Below are 19,722 nucleotides of genomic sequence, written 5' to 3'. Positions count from 1 at the left end.
TTGGTGCTGGTAAAAAAAAAAAAAGAGGATAAAACAAAAGGACTGAAATGAAATCACAGAAGACTTAAAAAAATAACATTTGAAGTAAAAATCTCCTATTTTGTCCCTTTTCTAACATTTTTCAAACACGACCATCAACACTTCGTACATGCAATAACTGAAGACTGTAGGGGGCACTGAGGATTGAATCTTTAGCGTAATATCTGTATAACACACTGGCTTATACTGTAGATCCTAGATTTTGAAAGCTGTAACTTTGAAAATAATCCTTTTATGTTTTTCTCCTTCTTTTTTAAAACCCTGAGAAGTAAGAGAAGCAACAACAAATTCTTATGGGCTATAAAAAATTGCTATCAAGTTAATCACTCGTCTCCTACAAAGAGACTTTGATCCATGCAGTGACACAGAGCAAAGACAACTGTAAAGGCACTGGACTGATGAGATGTGGCTCCTCACTTATTGAGAAAGGCCTAGGAAGGCAGGGTCTCTCACCTTGTTTGGAGTTGACATCTGATGGGAGGTGTGAGGGGTGTGATCCTGGAGAAAAGTGCTCGTCGCTGTACGTGATGAGGGGGGTGAGAGGATGGACCGCATGCGATGGCTGCACCACCGGCACCTTATTTGACTGCAAAGTAACCAGAAGGTCAATGGTTAATAGGAACACCCAGGTCCTGTCTCCTCTCCCATAGAACAAGTCAAGACAATAGCAGTAACTGGACATCAGCATAACCCAAGAGTCACCTCTAAACCTGGATAACGGAACTCATCTGCTGTCCTCATTATATCTTCAGAATTTTTCCATGTTAAATACTCAAGTACATGAATATCCCATCAAGAGATAATCAGTTATTTAATCACTGTCCCTTAGAGATTTAGGTTGATCACTATTATTTCATATGACATGAATTTCTGTATGCACATATTTATACTCTATTTTGGATTATTCCCTCAGGTTATGTTCAACCAGGAGTTACTGGAGCAAAAGTTATAAATATTTTATAAGCTCTTTTTATTCATTACATATGTCTGGCAATAAAAAGGCACTCAACTGTTCAATGCACAAATGAATGAATAAATATTACAATTTGAAGGTAAAATATTTAAGCAACCCAATAAATATAAATTTGCTGTACTGATATCCCCTCAGTTTATAGAATCTGTAATGCTATAGTTGTACATCTTTAAGGATTATGTTGCAGTATTTTTTTTTTTTCATGTCTTACAGCTTTGTCAATCAAACATGACCATCCATTATGCTTTAGCAGTACTCAGTTCATCTTCAGGTTCTCTAGTTTCTAGAAGTCCTAACTGATAAAAGGGAATTTCTTATCTTGAGTTTGATATGAAATATGGCTTGTAAGAACACTTTAAACTGTTAACATTTTATATATTTTGACATTTTGTATGTCTTATATTAGTTTAAAAACAAATTTTATTATTGAATTTGGAAGTCTAAAATTACATACCAATAATACTTTTAAAGATTCAATTTATTTTTTTGGTTAAAGTTGAATTTTTTTCTCCCTTCTACCCCCCCCCCCAAAATTGGTTGCTAAGCCAATCAAGTAATGTAAACAAGACTCAGGCAGTTTAACCTGATTAGGAAAATTGTTTTTTATAAATTCTATGCCCTCTCCCCCGCAAAAGAAAGTAAACTCAACAAAATTATATACATGCAAAATACATATCTGATTTTAAACTCAGCTACTAATTACAGCAGTCCCTGGAAAATCTCTATTTACAAACACCACAATAAATAACTTGTGAATTTAAGAGGAATAAAACATAATGAATTTTGAATATTCACTAATTAACTAGTTCAGACATGTCTTCCCCATAATTAGTTTGAATTAGTGAGATGTTTACTGTGCTATAAACTAAAATGCTTGTGAAATCTATTTCTCCAGAAGCAAGTATTTGTATTTTTAAAAAAAATTTAGTAAGTACCTGACATCTGCTTAAAATGTAGGTCTGTATCTGAAAGGCTGAGGGCCCTGTAACATGTCTGTTGTGTATGGTGGTGGCGCCTGACACATGTGTTAATTTAAACTTGATGTTGTTGTTTTCTTTACAAATTAGACGCAAAAAGTATGTTGCCTCAATGTGTAGGATTACCCTCAGGAAAACTAGGAACAATTATCCTAGTAACACTTAATTCTCTTTACAGCTATTAATACTAATTCTCTACCCCCTATCATTACAACCTCTACCCTAAAAAAACTTATTTAAAAAAAAAAAAGGAAGGGGGAAAAAATCACCTTTTTTTAGACAATGATATAATTTCCATACTAGATTTTCCCTGTTTTATAACGATCAGCTCTTCTCTAATGGCAGAACTTGCACAGCTCATACAGCCCTGGGCATTTATTAAATAGAGCACCATTATCAAAGCCCCATGCCTTTTCTCTATATACCTCAGCACAGACATCTATGCATATAAATGCGTAAAAGGTTAAAAAAGTGTTTCAGTGCTTTTCAAGTGTTAATGATGCAGTTTGCCAAATACACAGAATGAGCTTCTTAAATACAAGGAATTTAGAATGTTAGAGGAGGTGGGGGTGGGGATAGGAGGGTATTATTACAAACCCTTTTTAAAATGGAAACAAAAATCTCAGCACCCAAATGCTAAAATGAATATATTTCAACTCCACTAAACTGCTTTGAGTTTCATTTTAAAAGTCTTACAAGAAGCATAATTGTCAAGCAATCTACAAAGGTATTTTTCTTAGAGTGCTTCTAAAGAGTAAGCATTGCAGAAACCTTCTAGAAATGTGACATATATATATATATATATATATATATATATATATATATTTTGCATGCCTTTCTTATTTCCAGAGCACCACCTTAAGGAACCCGCATTAGCAGGCGGCATCTTCTTAATGTCTGACCTATCCCTCCAGTCATATAGCTCAGAATCTGGTGCCATGAATTTTTGCTAAATTATGCTATCCTTGCTCTCCTCTTAATTTTACGGTTTTCAACACAGATTTGCTTTCCTGTGGGAAGGAGATAAGAAGCTGAGGATTTTAATTTAAGCTCTGGCCTTGTCTTATATTTTGCAAGATGGATACTGAAAGCAGTACTAGTAGGTGTGTTAAAGCCAACAAGGATTATGTCCATTTTTGTGGCCAAATAATAAAAGCAATATGAAATCTCAATAATATGTGTGAGCACAATTCTGAGGCTTCTATTCTACCTCCTGCCGACTACCTCCACTACGTATATAAACGTACCCAGCCGTGTGCCACACACACGTCGCCATCACGGTCACATGGCCCAGTGGCAGCAGCCCTAAACTGTGGGCTTCCTCTGATATCCAGAGTTACTGTCCTTTGATACTACATGCGCTCACAAGGCAAGAACCCAGCCACTGCTACTTTGTGTAATTTTTATGACAAACAATATAACCATTCTTAATTCTAGTCCTTTAATCTCCAAATAACAGTGTGGTATATGTTGTGGTGGGGAGTAAGGGAGGGGAAGGACAACCAACTGACTGACTACCTGGTCTAATTCGTCCACCACGGACAAATTTATGTAATTATATTATAATGCATGATTATACCTCTATATGAGGGCATATGAATATATTTACTAAACATTGAAAACATGCCAAGCACTCTTTCAGCACTGCCAAAAGAGACAAGGTCCCTATTCTCATGCTGCTTCCTTTCTAGGGACCTGGAAGTAGGATGGGGGTATTGGAGACAAAGAGTAAATATGTTTAAAAAGCAAAAACTAAGCCAAAACAAAGAGATGGCATCAAGTACTATGAAGAAAAGGAACTGGGTGATAGGAGAGACAGTATATATGTAATTATATGCCTTCATATCCCATTAAAGCTGTAAGAAACGAAATTTCATTTAGTTTAAGATTCTTATTTTCTAAGACAGGAAGATGAGAAACAGAGGTCACCAGGAAATGGATGATCAAGCCGTGACTACTGTCAGCACTGCTGGTAACACAGCCTTGTTCACGACAAAACTCCAGTGATACGAGGTCATTGTGAATAAAATGGGAATGAAAACCCCCCGGGGGGTGACTCAACAGAGTAGAATCAAGTAGCAGAGAAATACCATAGTTTGGGCTCCTACTCTGTGTTGGCTCCTAGACACCCAATATCTCACTTAACAGAACCCAAATCTCCTGACTCCCATTCTTGTGTTTTCCTGCTACACATCTCCCCGTGAGGGAGAGAGGACAGGTAAAAATCACGTTGATTCTTTTTTCTTTTTTTAAGATTTTATTTATTTATTTGACACAGAGAGAGACATACAGCGAGAGAGGGAACACAAGCAGGGGGAGTGGGAGAGGGAGAAGCAGGCCTGCCACAGAGTGGGGAGCCCAATGTGGGACTCGATCCCAGGACCCTGGGATCATGAATTGAGCCGAAGGCAGACTGAGCCACCCAGGTGCCCTCTTTTTTCATTCATACATCCAGTCAAGTACATTCACAGGTGCAGTCATTGGTATTACATAGGTACATTTATAGTGAAGTCTTAGCTTCCCATGGAGAATCATGAGGTATTCCCAATGTGGGTCCCTTGTTTCATTATCCCAGGGTCACAGCACCCACTACTATTCCCTCTTTATGAGCTACCTGGCAGCTTTAAGACACACCAAATCCTCCACTGCTTCTCAGAGAGGTTCAGAAACTTAGCTAAGCTCACATGGCATAAGTGAGCCATGCCACAGACCCTCATCTTTCAACTTTTATTCTTTAATCTCGGGCAGGTGAGCAAAGGAAAAGAAGGATAGAAAGAGCAGGTACTTAAAAAGGGACAGAAAATATAAGGGGGGGTGGGAAATGCCAGAAGACACCCTCTCACCTACACTCAGCACCCACACATGGTTATTCAGTAGGAAGCCTGCAATCTTTTCCCAAGCTTGATCATCAGGCCATCCTACCCACATAGCACATAATAACTACAGCAACTAACACTCACCAAGCACTTGGTGTGTGCTAAACATTTTATAATACCTTTGAGGCAGGTACTATTCGCGTCCTCCTTTTATAGATGAGGACACTGAGGCTTGGAGAAGTCAAGTAACTTTCCCAAAGGCACAGAGATGGTTAAGTGGCAAAGCTAGGCTCAAGGGCAGAAAAGTCTGGCTCTGGAGACCACATTCGTTACCAGCACACCATGCAGCCTCCCTGAAGAGCCAAGTTCATAAAGTCTTGGACGCGGAGTTGACCATCTGGGCCGTACCTGACGGTATGTGACAGCAATGAAATGACCGTGTGGTCTCTGTCCCAGGCACAGGAGTCACATCAGACAAAGAGGCACCTCAGCAGAAGTGGTTAGCGCTACAGAGACTCCACTGACGCCTTTCTCTCCAGGACTGGAAAACATTCCAAGGAAGCTAGCTTGGCTGCCACCCAGGCTGGTCCCTGCAGGTAAGGACCTCTTTGGCATCACAGCCAATAAAACCCACACCTCCCGTGGACACGAAGTGGGTGCCACTTAGGGAGTCTGAGAGCCACCCCCAAAGCAGCGTTCCCAGAAATGACCCACTCACCACTGGCAGTAACTCAGCCTGTCATGAATGCTGTCAGCCTCCAAGGATGTGGTTCCGGGAAGGACTAAAAAGTGGTTCAGCACCCTCCTGGCTAAGGCCGTGGGCCTGCTGGTAAGTGCAGTAACTGGGGGAGAAACCTGCTGGTCTAGTAGCTAGTCCCCATCCTGCACATCCCCAGATTTCAACTCAATCCACACTGCGGGGTCTAGCTGTGAGTTTTATCAATAATCCTCCGGGTAATAACCAATTTCAGGGAGTAGTAACACTCCACCAACTTACTGAGATGAGGAATTTCATCTGGTCTCAATTTTTATGGTGCCATTTTACTTTTTATTAAACTCTTAGGAAATCTGGTACTCATGAAATAGAAACTGTGTAATTTTATATTGTGTCTTCCCCTCTTCTTCTGAGAATCTGAGCTTCTCAAGCCTTCCCACAAAGAGGAGCAGATTTAATTTACTCAGAAAAGATATAATGGTTCTTGTACCAGCTCGACCTCAAAAGTAACAACTTGTACTGGAAATCTCCTAAGGTCCACCAAAGCTAAATGCCTGATTCTGGTCTGGTGTGGCCTTCAAATCTGAGACCACTACTGGCTGTGATGTAGCAGCTTTTTAAGATAACAATTAGAGCCTAGGCTCTGAAGACTTCCTGAGCAGGAACTGATAAATTCTAAGGTTTGCCAGACAAATATTCTGAGCCTACGTCTGGAGGGAAAGGGATGGTCTCTGTTGGAGACCCAGAATGTTTTCCTAAGAGCAGAAGCAACGTGTCATAGGGAAAGGAATTAATATAGATTAGACACCCAGTAAGTGCTAGTCATTACAGCCATGCCTTTATATTCTCTGGCACTCATCCACATACGTGGGCAGCATCACCTCTGTATTTATGGCTGAGAAGGCAGAGTTCTCTTGGACAGAGGGCTAAGTAATAATTAGCTGAGCAAGGACTTGTGCCGGCATTCGTTCGACACCCAAGTCCCTGCTCCTCCTGCTCCACCCTACTTATGCCTCCACTCCCTCCCCAACTGTGTTCCAAACCACTCTGCAGGGGAGTGAGGCCTGCCATGGACCCCATTGCCCTGAAGCATCTGCACAGGAACCACTGCCCATGGGAGGACCCGGATGTCACCAGCAGGTCTTCACCCAGTTTTTCCAGTTCTCCTTACAGTGAGGGTTTCTATACGTTATACCATGCAATCCTGAAATCACCCCAAAGTTACTGGTGTTATAATTTCTGCTTTATCGAGAAGAAAACCAAGCTTCTGAGAGGGGAAGTAATCTGTACAAGATCACGGAGGATGTGAAGTAGCAGAGACAGGACTGGAACCCAAGGCGGTAACTCTCAAGTCCACAGCTTGTATCCTAAGGACCCAAAGTGGGCAGACCTGCCATCCTCTGGTTTCCAAGTGGAAGAGGTGAGAACTCATATAGTTTAAGATTTGAGTACATGGGCAGCGGAGGCACAGAGTTCAGATCCCAAACATTCATATCCACTTAGTTTCATGTTTAGGTAATTCACTTAATTATTCAGAATCTTGGTTTCCTCATATGCAAAATGGGTGGAAACAATACCTGACAGAATTAGGTGAGGATTAGTGAAAAATGCAAATAAAACATCAGATCCTGGAATATATTAGATGCTCAATAAATATTTGTGAAATGGATAAAGGAAAGAAGAAAGGAAAAAGAGGCCCAATAAATGAATTACTCTGTTCCCAAAAGTGCACACTGCTCATCTCTATGACACAGTAAACTTCAGAGTTTAGACTGGCTTGGACCTTGCAGCAGCATACATGTACACACAGGTTTTTCTATGTGTTTGCTTTGTCTCCCCTTTCAGAGTATGATTTAATAGACAATACAATCTTAGTTCATTCATTTGAAAAATCTCTTATAGCAGTAGTTCTCAAACTTTTTGCTTTCAGGGCACTTAACACTCCTAAAAATCACTGAGCATCCCACTGAGTTATTATTTGTGTGGGTTTATCTATACTTATCACATTAGAAATTAAAATGAGAAATTTAAAAGTATTTATGAGTTCATTTAAAAACAACAAACCTATGTTTGTTTTATGTTACCATAAAAAATCATTCTTATGAAAAGTGACCATTTTCTAAACCAAAAAATTAGGGGCGCCTGGGTGGCTCAGTTGGTTAAGCATCTGCCTTTGGCTCAGGTCATGCTTTCAGGGTCCTGGGATTGAGCCCCACATTGGGCTCCCTGCTTGGTGGGAGGCCTGCTTCTCCCTCTCCTAATCCCCTTGCTTATGTTCCCTCTTTCACTGTCTCTCTCTCTGTCAAAATAGATAAAATCTTAAAAAAAAAAAAAAAAGAAAAGAAAAGAAAAAAATAAGGGTGGCATTGTTTTACATTTTTTTTTTTGCAGATCTCTTTAGCATCTGGTTTAACAAGAGACAATTGGATTCTCTTATCTGCTTTTGCATTCAAATCTCCATTCTATTATGTTATTTTGGTTGAAGTACATGAAGAAAATACAACCTCACACAGATGTATTATTGAAAGGGGAAGATTACGTTACCAATTTTTTCAGATTATTGTGGAACTTCTTTGATACTATACCAAAACTTGTCAAGTGGTAAATTCCTAAAAGCTAGTTGCAATGTTAGGGCTCCTGGCTGGCTTAGTTGGTAGAAAGGAGATTCTTGATCTTGGGGTTAAAAGTTTGAGCCCCATGTTGGATGTAGAGACTATTAAAAAATAAAATCTTAAAAAAAAAAAAAAAAAAGAGGCTAGTTGCAGTGTAGAGTGAAAAACTATATCAATTTACTTTTCTAACTCCTCCATTAAAATCCACTGATCTTGAATTTTGAATTTAACCATGCATGATTTTATACCATTATGCACTGGTTATTTGGAAAATACTGGTTAACTGAGTTGACATATTTTGTTACATAATATAAAAATCACATTCATTAATATCATCACTGATCTCATCAGAAAAGCCTTAAAGATTTAGGAAGCTATCTGGCCCACAGTAGTGAATACAAGTTTTCTAAAATCCTAATTCTTACTCAAAAGCTCAAATTCTATCACTGGCAACAGTCAATTATTTTCACTAAAGAGAGACTCACTTTGCTCATTTGCGAGAAAATACCTGCCAAGTACCGAAGTCGGAAGAAACATAGTTTGTCAGGTATGTGATCAAGGGTTAAGATTTAATAAAATTATTAATTTTTACTGCTTCTTGATAGTCTTAGGTGACACTGTCATTTTTTTCCCATGGGAGGGTGTTGTGATACAGGATTCGATGATTACAAGTACTAGTTTTACCCACCATTTCTTCTGCACCTTCAGTGCAAACATCAACACAGTGGAAAAGACAATGTGTTAGTGTCATCGTGGGAATAGTTTTGACCGTATGTGTCAAACCATCTCAGGGAGTCCCAAGGGTCCACAGACTACACTTTGAGTGAAGAATGCTACAGAAATAGTCATTGATTGTAGACAATGGAAGCTAATAAAGTGAAGAGTATTATTTCAATTAAGCTGAATTAAGAGAGAATCTGATTTATGGGTTATAAATATGGAATGTTTTTGTGATATACTAAGCTATCATTTTTCCCTCCTATTCGCTAGTATTCTAAATGTACCAAATCAAGAGAAATTTGAAAAGCAAACCAAAATAACATATGCCACATCCTTTTAAATTGTTTTTAGAAATTTTTAAACTCCTTTGACTCCCTTAATTGTAGTCAGTATAGAACCCCAGACTTTTGCTCTTTCATCAATTTTGAATTTTCTTCTTCAAAGAGATTCTAGATACACAGTAGCTGGGAATACAGATTTGCACCCTTTGGTGCTAAAAAGCCTTCTTCGGGGTGCCTGGGTGGCTCAGTGGGTTAAGCCTCTGCCTTCAGCTCAGGTCATGATCCCAGGGTCCTGGGATCGAGCCCTACATCGGGCTCTCTGCTCAGCAGGGAGCCTGCTTCCCTTCCTCTCTCTCTCTGCCTGCCTCTCTGCCTACTTGTGATCTCTGTCTGTCAAACAAATAAATAAATAAATCTTTAAAAAGCCTTCTTCAAGCCCCTCAGTTACACTCAGCCATTGTCTGCACTATACGTACAGCCCCTTGGACCTGACTCTAAGTATTTGTCACCCTGTACTCTTATTGTTTGTTTGTGTATCTGTTTTCTCTCACTAGAGGCCATACCTTGGTGACTTATCCCCAGCATCTAGTGCAGGTCTCGGCAAAGCAGAGATAGTCAATACCTGTTTCCTGTAACTTAGTTGTCTGAATGAGGCACTTCAACAGTAAGAAGCCAACTCCTTTCAAGAAAGAATTCATACCCTTACATTTTAAACATGGATTGATCCTTGCATTTTCTATTGCTGCATAAAAAATTACCACAAAGTTATCAGCAGCCTGACATATGACAATTTCTTATGTCACAGTTTTGGTGGGGCAGGGTTCCAGCATGGTGTGACCAGGCTCTCTGCTCAGGTGACCACAGTTCAGGCTGGTCTGAACTCCTGTTTGCAGACTCTGCAAGCTCACTTTCATGCTTAGTAGACTTCAGCTCCTTCTGGTTGTCGCCATTTCTTCACTCGCCGTCAGGTGGGGACCACTCACATTCCCTGACAAGCACTCCTTCCATCTTCAGGCCAGCAATGGTGTGTCAAATGTTTCTTTCTTCCTTCCTTTCCTCCTTTCTTTCTTCCTTCCTCCTTCCTTCCTTCCTTCCCTTTCTTTCTTAAGATTTTATTCTATTTGTCAGAGAGAGGGAGAAAGAGACAAGCAGGGGGAGCAGTGGAGACAGAGGGAGAAGCAGGCTTCCTGCACGAACAAGGACACAGATGAGTGACTCGATCCCAGGACCCTGGGATCATGATCCTGGGATCATGACCTGAGCTGAAGGCAGACGCTTAACCAGGTTCCCCAAATGTTTCTTGTTTTGAATCTCTGACTTCCTCTTCTGTGCAGTAGAGAAACCTTTCTGCTTTTTAAGGGCTCATGTGACCATGTCAGGCATACCTCATAATCTCTCTTTCCTCAAGTGACCAGTGAGAGTGGGAGAGGCTGGAGGGGCAGCTAGGATGAGCTCAGGATGCTGCCAGGCCTGTGTCATCCGTTAAGACAAAGATAACCCATTTAACCCCATTTTTCTTCTTGTTTACAAAACATTATCTCCAATTAATCTTTAGCAGATAAAAATGGAAGTGCCTTTACAAACATTATCTGGTATTATAGTTACTCTGATTACACTGCCAAGTTCTGAGGTTCAGTTAGTTTTGTGTTTTTCTTTCTTTTTTTAATCCAGGAGACACATTGTCAAGAGTATGTTACTCACACATATCAGAATTGACAGGTGTTGTAGTTCAGCAGGAAAGCAACAAGAGTCAGGATTAGCACATCCTCTCCTTTCCTCCTAATAGCAGGGAAATGAGGGAGAACTATGTGCAAGGAAAGTTGTACATTAACTACACGGTCAGGGCTTAAGAAATGGAAAAGGGCAATCACTAAACAGTTGAGTGTGTAAATAAGTTTATTTTGAAGAAATTTAAAAGAGATTTGGTTTTCTCTCCAACATCAACAGGTCAGATTTTGGCCAATCATTTACCTTTTAAGAAAACTTTTAGAGAAATCCCTTTATATTTAAATGCAACTCTTCTGTTACGAGGATATACAGCTTTAACTTAATTGTCTCACCCTTTAGGGTGACTTAAGAGCCATATAACTGTTTTACCATTTATTAATCATTAATAATGCACTAAATGGTGAATGAAACAAACATGGTAGAAGTGAAATAAATCAAGGGAAGATCACTAAAAAGAGAGAAAGTAGAGGCTGCCACAGCTAAAACCTGGCTGCTTGAGTGAGAAGGACAAGGGAAGGGACATTCACTGAATGTTTACTATACTCTAGAAACCACGCACAATGCTTTTACACACGTGCTTCAATTTATTTCCCCATTTTCAAATGAGGACACAAACCAACGCTCAGACCGGCTAAGTTTTGCCCCAGGTCACAGAGGCTAGCCTATGATGGTTGAATGTGGATCAAAAACAGAGTTGTTTTATCCCAAAGAGCTGAATGGCTACAAAGAATGGTATCAAAAGGGAATAATTGATTCTGGGAGCCAAAAGGGGACCTACACTTTTCAGTAACTGGAGTGTCTAGATAGAGGGGCTGGGGTTGAGGCTGGGAGCTGGGAGAAGATCAGAGTAAAAGTGAAAAGGACTTTTAATTATGTAAAGTTGCCGCATCCTATTATTTGACTGATATCCTACCTTTACAACATCCCTAATCCCCTGAGTGCGTGCATTTATCTTTTGTGTTAAAGACTGTCCTCTGTCCACATTAAGATGGTCCCTTGAAAATGAAGGGAAAGAACTGGAGTCATTCAAGATTAATAAACAAACCAAAGAACAAAGCAGGTGTGGGATTAATTGTGCTACTGGTGAAGTATTAAAAATAAGTCCACACGGTGGCAAATTCAGAAGTCAAATAAAGGCCTAAGTGAAAGAAAGGACCACTAGATACTAAGGAGGCAGGATAAGGAGGAGGAGGGACCCTCCTGCACTACCAGCTGTCCAAGTGTAGGTTCTATGTGGTACATGTGTGTCTATAAAATTTTTTTTAAAGATTCATTTATTTTGAGAGAGAAAAAGAGAAAGAAAATACAAGTGTGGAGAAGGGGCAGAGAGTCTCAAGCAGACTCTGCGTTGAGCACAGAGCCTGATGCGGGGCTTGATCTCACGACCCTGAGATCACGACCCCAGCCAAAGCCAAGAGTTGGAGGCTTAAGTGACTATGTCACCCAGGTGCCCCACGTATGTAAAATTTTACAGTGGAAGGACATGGGATAGGGCAAGATTCCAATGTTCCTAACATTTTCTGGATCACAGACACTGATCTGAGGAAAGCTGTGTATAAATGTTTTTGTACACAAATACAATCACACATCAATAGATTATGGGAGGGCGTTGTAGTATGCATAGGGGAGGACAAGGCCTAAGGACTCTAGATTTTGCTGCCATGTTTCCGAGAGAAGAGCTTTAGCAATCACTGCATAATATTATTATTAATAAGCTGAATTTTAATCAGCTTGTCCAAAGTAGTATTTGTGTAGGTCACTGGAAAATAATGGATGATAAACAAGTCACTGAAGTTGGGGAAGTCAGCAACAAGAGCCTTCTCTGTCTAGCCACAGCTGCGAGCAGAGGCAGCAGGCTCCATCTCCCTCTGGAGCCCAGGGACAAGGCTGCATGCTGACAATGGGCAAGAGAAAAGGATGAAATGAGATCTCTCCGGGAACTACAGAATAAGAGAGGGGGTGCCCTGCTTTGGGCTGAATGAATGTCCAGACATTCTCCTCTGAACCCTATCGACCATTATTCCTGAAAAGAGTCAATCAGACTTTCTGGTGCAGTCTGGGCACATCTTGGTTAAAAAGGCTCTCTCAACCCAATGCCCAGGGATGGCATACTTGAAGGGAAGGTAAGTCTTCCCATGGCTGCCACAGCAGTACCTCTCTGTTACCCAGTTTCAGAGGGCTGGGAGATGCCCCAACGGCACTCAGAATGTTCAATGGCCCAAGAAACTGGATGAATGCAGCTCTCCCCTTAGGGTGGGGGGTGGTGACTGAAGCCTGCATGGGGTCAAGATCAGGGAAGTCCCACAGCTACCCAGAGGGGGAGTGTGGATGAGCTTGTATGTTCAGACTACAAATGCATGGTGCACAATTCTGCAAGGGCAAAGGCAGCAGACTTAAACCTAGTAATTTCATACTGGAAAGGCAGCTTTCACACTTAAGTAACTGTGCAAAGAATCTGCCTTATTTTATTTTATTTATTTATTTTTAAGATTTTATTTATTTATTTGACAGACAGAGATCACAATTAGGCAGAGAGGCAGGCAGAGAGAAAGGAAGGGAAGCAGGCTCCCCACTGAGCAGAGAGCCTGATCCAGGACCCTGGGATCATGACCTGAGCCGAAGGCAGAGGTTTTAACCCACTGAGCCACCCAGGTGCCCCTTGAATCAGCCTTATTTTAAATAAAATTGATTTTTGTTTTAAGAGCAGATGCAAAGCATTTACAAAACCGTAATAAGGCTTCTGTGCCTATTTTGTCCCAGCAAGCTATCTCTCTCATTTTAATAAATGTCGTAAGTGAAAAAGATTCTCTGCTTAAAACTGGGCGTTTTAGGGGCTCCTGGGTGGCTCAGTTAGTTGGGCATCCAACTCTTGGTTTTGGCTCACGTCATGATCTCAGGGTCAAGGGATCCAGCCCTGCATGGGTCTCTGCACTGGGCATGGTGCCTGCTTGGGATTCTCTCTCTCTCTGCCCCTACCCAACCCTCCCACCTCCTGCTTACAATCTCTCTAAAAAAAAAAAACTAAAACAAAAAACCGGGTGTTCTAAAAAGTGAAAGGAGTAACATTGATGTCTGTGGGGATCCTCATTTTTCTACAGATTTTACTTAAGAGTCTTTCAGAAATGAAAAGAAAAATACAATGAACAAATCATTTTGCATTCGGCTACTAACACTAAAACTCTAACTAAGCTAAAGTTTGTTAGGAAATTCAAGCCATTTTCTATGAATGTATAAATGTGATATTTGCACTGTGATATAAGCACTAAGCTAGTCTGTAGAGCTGGGCTGTCCAATATGGTAGCCATTAGTCGCTAGCTTTTAAGCCCTTGAAATGTGGCTGTAACTGCTGTACGTGTGAAATACACACTGAATTTCAAACAAATTGAAAGAAAGAATGTAAGAAATCTTAGTATCTCTTTTTTAATACTGACTACAGGTTGAAATAACATTTTGTCTGTACTGCATTAAATAAAGTTATTACTAAAATTAAATTTACATCTTTCTCTTTACTTTTTTCATGTGGCTACTAGAAAATTTAAAATTATGTAGGTCACTTGCATTTGGGACTCACATTTCTATAAGGTGGGTCTGTTTTAGGATTTGAAAATCTTTACCTAAGATTGCCCTTTTCCCTACTATACACCAACATGACTTAAACAACAACAAAGTAGGCATATTTACTGAGAAAAGTTCCTTTTGGAAAAGGAATCTTATAGATAAGGAAACTGAAAATTAGAAAAGCTTAGTGGAGGAGCTGGCAAACATTAGATTTCAATATCCCATACTCAGGCCAAGTGAAGTTTAAAACCAAATATTTATATGATAAGTCGTATAAAACTCTAACATTTCATATAATGGTATGAAAAAAATTACTAAATGATATCTTTCGTAGGTTAGAGTGAGCCTTCTGAATAAATGGTTTTATTGCACAGCAGTTATATACAACTTCTTCGGCTTGTCAGTAAGCTCAGATCACCTTTAAAAACACCTAATACACATTTTCAGATTCATTACAAGGTAATGATCAACTCATTCCTTGATGGGTAACCATCTTTTCCATCTCACATCAGAGTATACTGCCTGAAAAAACCCCACAGCTTATCTTGAGTGAAAAATGATGCCGTAGACATCACTATTCATAGGATATACTTGTATGAGTCAAGGAAAAAGAACCTTTTGTTTTGGATTTAAAAACAAAATCCTGAAATGAGTTGAGGCAGAATGGAGGCAGAAAACTTAAATGACAAATACAGTAGATTACACAAATTAGGTTTTATGTAATCTTGCACATTCTGATTCATCTTAAAGCCCCCAAGTAAGTCAAACTAGAATAGAAAAGCTTCCTTGAAAACTTCTGTTTCAATGGTATAAAGAGAGGAAGCAAAATGTAAAGACCTTTTGAAAGACTCTCAATTCTACTTATATATTATGAAAGAGAAGCATTCTATAGCAACAGAGAATCATAGCAGCCCAAAGATGGAAATAACTATTTTCAGCTGGTGAAAAAGTATACTTCTGCAAACATAAAATCAAAGATAAACTCTATTTTGTACCATTTATTTTGAAGAGGAAATTTCCTCCCTGAAAATTTTCCCCCCTTTTTGTGAGAAGGAGGACATGCTGATGAACTCGAAGGCAGATACTGAAAGCCCCATCTATAAATCCTTCCTAAGAGCAACATAGGTTGCCTTTAATTTACAGTAGTATGTTGGAGCTGGCTTGTACTAGCTCTCTAGAGTGAACTGCTACATTTTCAGGAATTTTGAGAACCTGTTAATATGCTGGTAGCTAGGGGGACTGGCCATGGTGGGATTATTTACACCATAGAAATTGGCAAATGTGAAAAGTCAGCATCACTTCCCCTGAAGCTGGTTGTTAAACATGTAACGGCACACCACTAGCAAACACTGAAACCCTTCCTAACTAACTAGGTGAAACAAATTTTCTTCCTTTATTTCTCTTTGACAAGCAACAGGGACATAATTCTGATATCTGTCCGAAACCATTCCAGAGTAAGAAATTTCAAAGATCATCATTTGACATGATCTAGAATGACCTGATCTATGATCCCAGGTCCTGTTAACACTGGGGGAACATGTAGCCATCCTGTGGTCATTAATTACTCTGCCTGGTTCCTTACGTCTGGGCCTCAACAACACAAGGGCCGAGTCACTGGATCAAAGGAGCTCCACTGCACAGAAATGAGAAGATTTGCAGAAGATTCGTGGGCATTTTCCTCCCTCTTCTCAAGGAAATAATTAATGTATTTTAAAAAATGTAAAAATGCTTGATGTAATTTATCTTTTAGAGTTCTAACAAATGAATCTTATGCAGAAAAGGAAATAACTGAAACGATGCCATATATGCATCAAAGAACACAGCTTTCACCGTGAGGGTGGTATATGAGAGTGCAATTATCCAGGCTATCCACACAGAATCACATCTGCACAGAATCAGGCATGGGACTAAATACTAAAAAAGGAGCTGAGAGGCTGCCGTCTTTGCAGCTCATCCATTCAGGAAACACAACAAATTTTTGCAGGGATATCTGAAAATAATTATGAATTTTAGGGAGAACTATAAAAAAGCAAAAATAACTTAAGAGCTAAAGAACATCTTTTAAGACACTCAACTTTTTGCTTTAACAATCCTTTTGCCCAGGTTTTGAGACCAAGGTTGTCAGTTAGGGGCCAGTTCTCGGGCAAAAATAATAGCATACTGGATTTGAAGTCGAAAGACCTAGATACTTACTATTCCTGGTCCTACCTCCTACTTGCTGTGTGAACTTAGGCAAAGGACTTACTGCTTCTATGTTTCAGATTCCTTATTAAATGAGGATAATATTTTCCCTTGCTAAGTTTGTGTAAAGATCAGATGAGATCATGCATAGAAAAACATTTTGCAAATAGTAAAACACCATGTAAACACCATATTAATTCCACTTTGGAAAAACGAAGTCATTACACTCATTTCCTACATTGAGAAAGTTATTACCTGAATCAACAATGTAAGAGTTTGGTGAAAACCAAATAAAGCTAACTTTGACATTTGCTGAAACAGTAATGGCCTCAAAGCATCCTCTCAATTACTGTTTCACTACTGATTTGTAGCCTCTGCTTGTAGCCCTCCCAGGATAACGTCTTCACCTAAGAATGTTTTTTATATGGTCCATCTAAGTGCATGGATGATATTTTTTTTTAAGATTTTATTTATTTGAGAGAGAGAGAAAAAGCAGTGGGGAGGGGCAAACAGAGAAAGAGAGAGAGAAAAGCAGACTCCCGGCTGAGCAGGAAGCCAAAAGAGGTTCTGGATCCTAGGACCCGGAGATCACGACTTGAGCCCAAGGCAGATGCTTAACCGACCTGAGCCACCCAGGCAGCCATCGAGAATATTTGAATTCAACTCTCTAATATGTATCCCCTGCTCCACCGGAATACCAATATTTTAATGATGTTTGAGTGAAGGCAGATGAAGGAATGACTGGCTGGGTAAGATCATACAGAAAATGGAAATGTATGTACTAGGGAGCTGAGAAGCACCACAGATGATCCACAAACACAAGAGGTAGGGAGAAAGGTAACTGCAAGAAAGAGGAGTGGGTAGGCTAGAACCTCAGGTATAACAACTTGAATGTGAGCTTGAGGTTTGGATTCCTGCCATCAACAAATGGTAAACATGTGGGCCTGAATATATTCAATGCCCTTTCCAGCAGGGATGACCCTGTGATCCCAAAGGTTCTAAAGCTTTGAATTCCAATAGTCTAATATTCTAATATTCTATACTTATGACTTTTCTAATAGCAGCTACGAAAAAAAGAAAGTTAGGAAGCCAAAAAACAAAACAGAACAAAAAAAGAACTGCGTACAATAAGAGATGATTTATTTACCTGAACGTGTGAAAGTCATATTTTAAAGAGGGAAGACTGCCACACTGCTGATGGGGTACAGGCTCAATGGCAGTGTGGACTGGTATTGTCAAGGAGCACCAATAAAGCTTATAGGACAGATATACAACAGAAAGCAGGAGCATTTAAGCTGTCATTAAACCTTTCTCCCAGAGCAAGGACCTAAAGGACTGTGCTAATCATGATCTCAGGACAGAACCCCCAGATGAGATGGTGGGTCATACTGCCAAAATTCCATTAAGTGCTTTTCCCTTTCTGCAGCAAAGCCTGGATCTGCCGGGTATTCCTGCACCCCAAATCTACCTTGAATCTCCAACACTAAATTAACCTTCAGAAACAAACCCACTGGACAAGTCTGTGATCAGGGAGGTGGCACTCCCCTGCCAGAAGGGCAGGAAGACAGCAGGCACCTAGAGTTTACTGCACAAGAAGTCTCCACTGACAAAGTAAGCCAACCCTGAATAGTGGTAGGCTCTAGAAATTCTTGTCTTAATGATTTTATTTATTTGAGAGAAAGAGAGAAGCATACTTGCTGCTGAGCAGGGAGCCCGATGTGGGGCTCCATCCCAGGAAGCTGGGATCATGACCTGAGCTGAAGGCAGAGGCTTAACCGACTGAGCCACCCAGGCGCCCCTGGCTCTATGAATTGTATGATTACAGAGCTATGGTTCTACATAACAGCAAACATGGAAGAAGAGTCAGCTTTATTTCAGGAGTCTCACTTCCAGGTCTCAGAGTACATTATTCCGAAGAGGATGCAGCGTTGGCAGTTTGGTCCAGCTATGAACAAGCCACTTCAAGGAAAGGCTGAGGTCTTGGGGGGAAAGCCAGAATTGAACTATAACAAAACAAGCAAATTTACATTAGTTAATAAAGTGTCTTCATTTTCCTTATCTCATTTGAACCTCCTCACCCCTTGTAAGGAAAGTATTGTCAACATCCTCATGTTTCAGGTAAGGACAGGAAAGCTCCAGAAACTCCAACATCACACAGGACGTAGAAAAGGCTGGACTCAGTCCTGTTTGCTTTTATCAAACCTTGATGTGGCCCATTTTCTCACTATTCAGTGGCCAAAAGCCCCTCTTAGGTTGGTCTGAAAAGTTGACCCGGAGAGGCCAACAGAGTCTCAGAGTTAGTCATGAAAAATGTCAAACCAGAAATGCACAGCCAAACAAGAAACCAACACAGAACATTCCTTTCCTCTTCAAATGCTATCATTGTTATTATCAAGTGTGTTCATGTTTTTGAAATCATCTTAACATGCTAACGAATAGTACAATCAGTAAATTATTCACGAGCCTCAGGACACCCAAGCAAAGCTGATGAGTGGAATGTCAAGAAGGAATGTAAAGCTATTGTTCTACTTAGAGAATTCCTATCCATAGGACAAAGAATCATCATTTTGAGATATCTAAGTGTTATTTTTTACTTTCCCTTTAATTTTCCAGTTTATGTGAATAATGGTCATTTCCATTTTCTCCAACCCTATTTAAGTCCTTTTTAATGTCTAAATGTGCAGATAACATAAATCATTACATACAACATTTTCTTTTTTTTTTAACAAAACCTGGAATTTTCCTTCTCAGCTTATTACTAATTCAGTTGTGTTTTCTCTATGTTTTTGCTTAACTGCTACCTCTCTTCAAAACTTTTAACTAGGTAAAACTTAAGACTCTAAAAATATTTAAAAGAAATAGGAAAATACCTTTTCAGTTCCTCAAAAAGTTAAACAGAAAATTATCATATGACCTATCAATTCCATTCCCGAGTATTACACCCAAGAGAACTGAAAGCATGTGTTCACATAAATACTTGCACACAAATGTTCACAGCAGAATTATTCATAAAAGCCCCAAATCGAAAACAACCCAAATACCTATCAACTGATGAATGGATAAACTGTGGTATATCCCTACAATGGAACATTATCCAGCCACAAAAAGGAATGAACTTCTGA

At 39.9% G+C, this 19,722-nt stretch overlaps 1 protein-coding gene across 4 annotated transcripts in view; it reads right to left on the bottom strand.

Annotated features, from left to right (window-relative positions):
* The window catches only part of LEF1 (lymphoid enhancer binding factor 1), a 119,577-nt gene that overhangs the window by 35,435 nt on the left and 64,420 nt on the right, over positions 1–19,722 (bottom strand). For all 4 annotated transcript variants that reach the window (XM_032860193.1, XM_032860201.1, XM_032860174.1 and 1 more), the window contains exon 4: positions 493–625. In XM_032860193.1, coding sequence (XP_032716084.1) covers positions 493–625 — 133 coding nt within the window. The remainder of the gene's footprint in view (positions 1–492; positions 626–19,722) is intronic.

The sequence above is a fragment of the Lontra canadensis genome, unplaced genomic scaffold (assembly GCF_010015895.1).
Source record: "Lontra canadensis isolate GAN:19392208 unplaced genomic scaffold, GSC_riverotter_1.0 scaffold1, whole genome shotgun sequence".
Taxonomy (NCBI): Eukaryota; Metazoa; Chordata; class Mammalia; order Carnivora; family Mustelidae; genus Lontra; species Lontra canadensis.
Note: the sequence above shows the minus strand (reverse complement) of the source record. Positions and strands in the feature narration are given on the sequence as shown.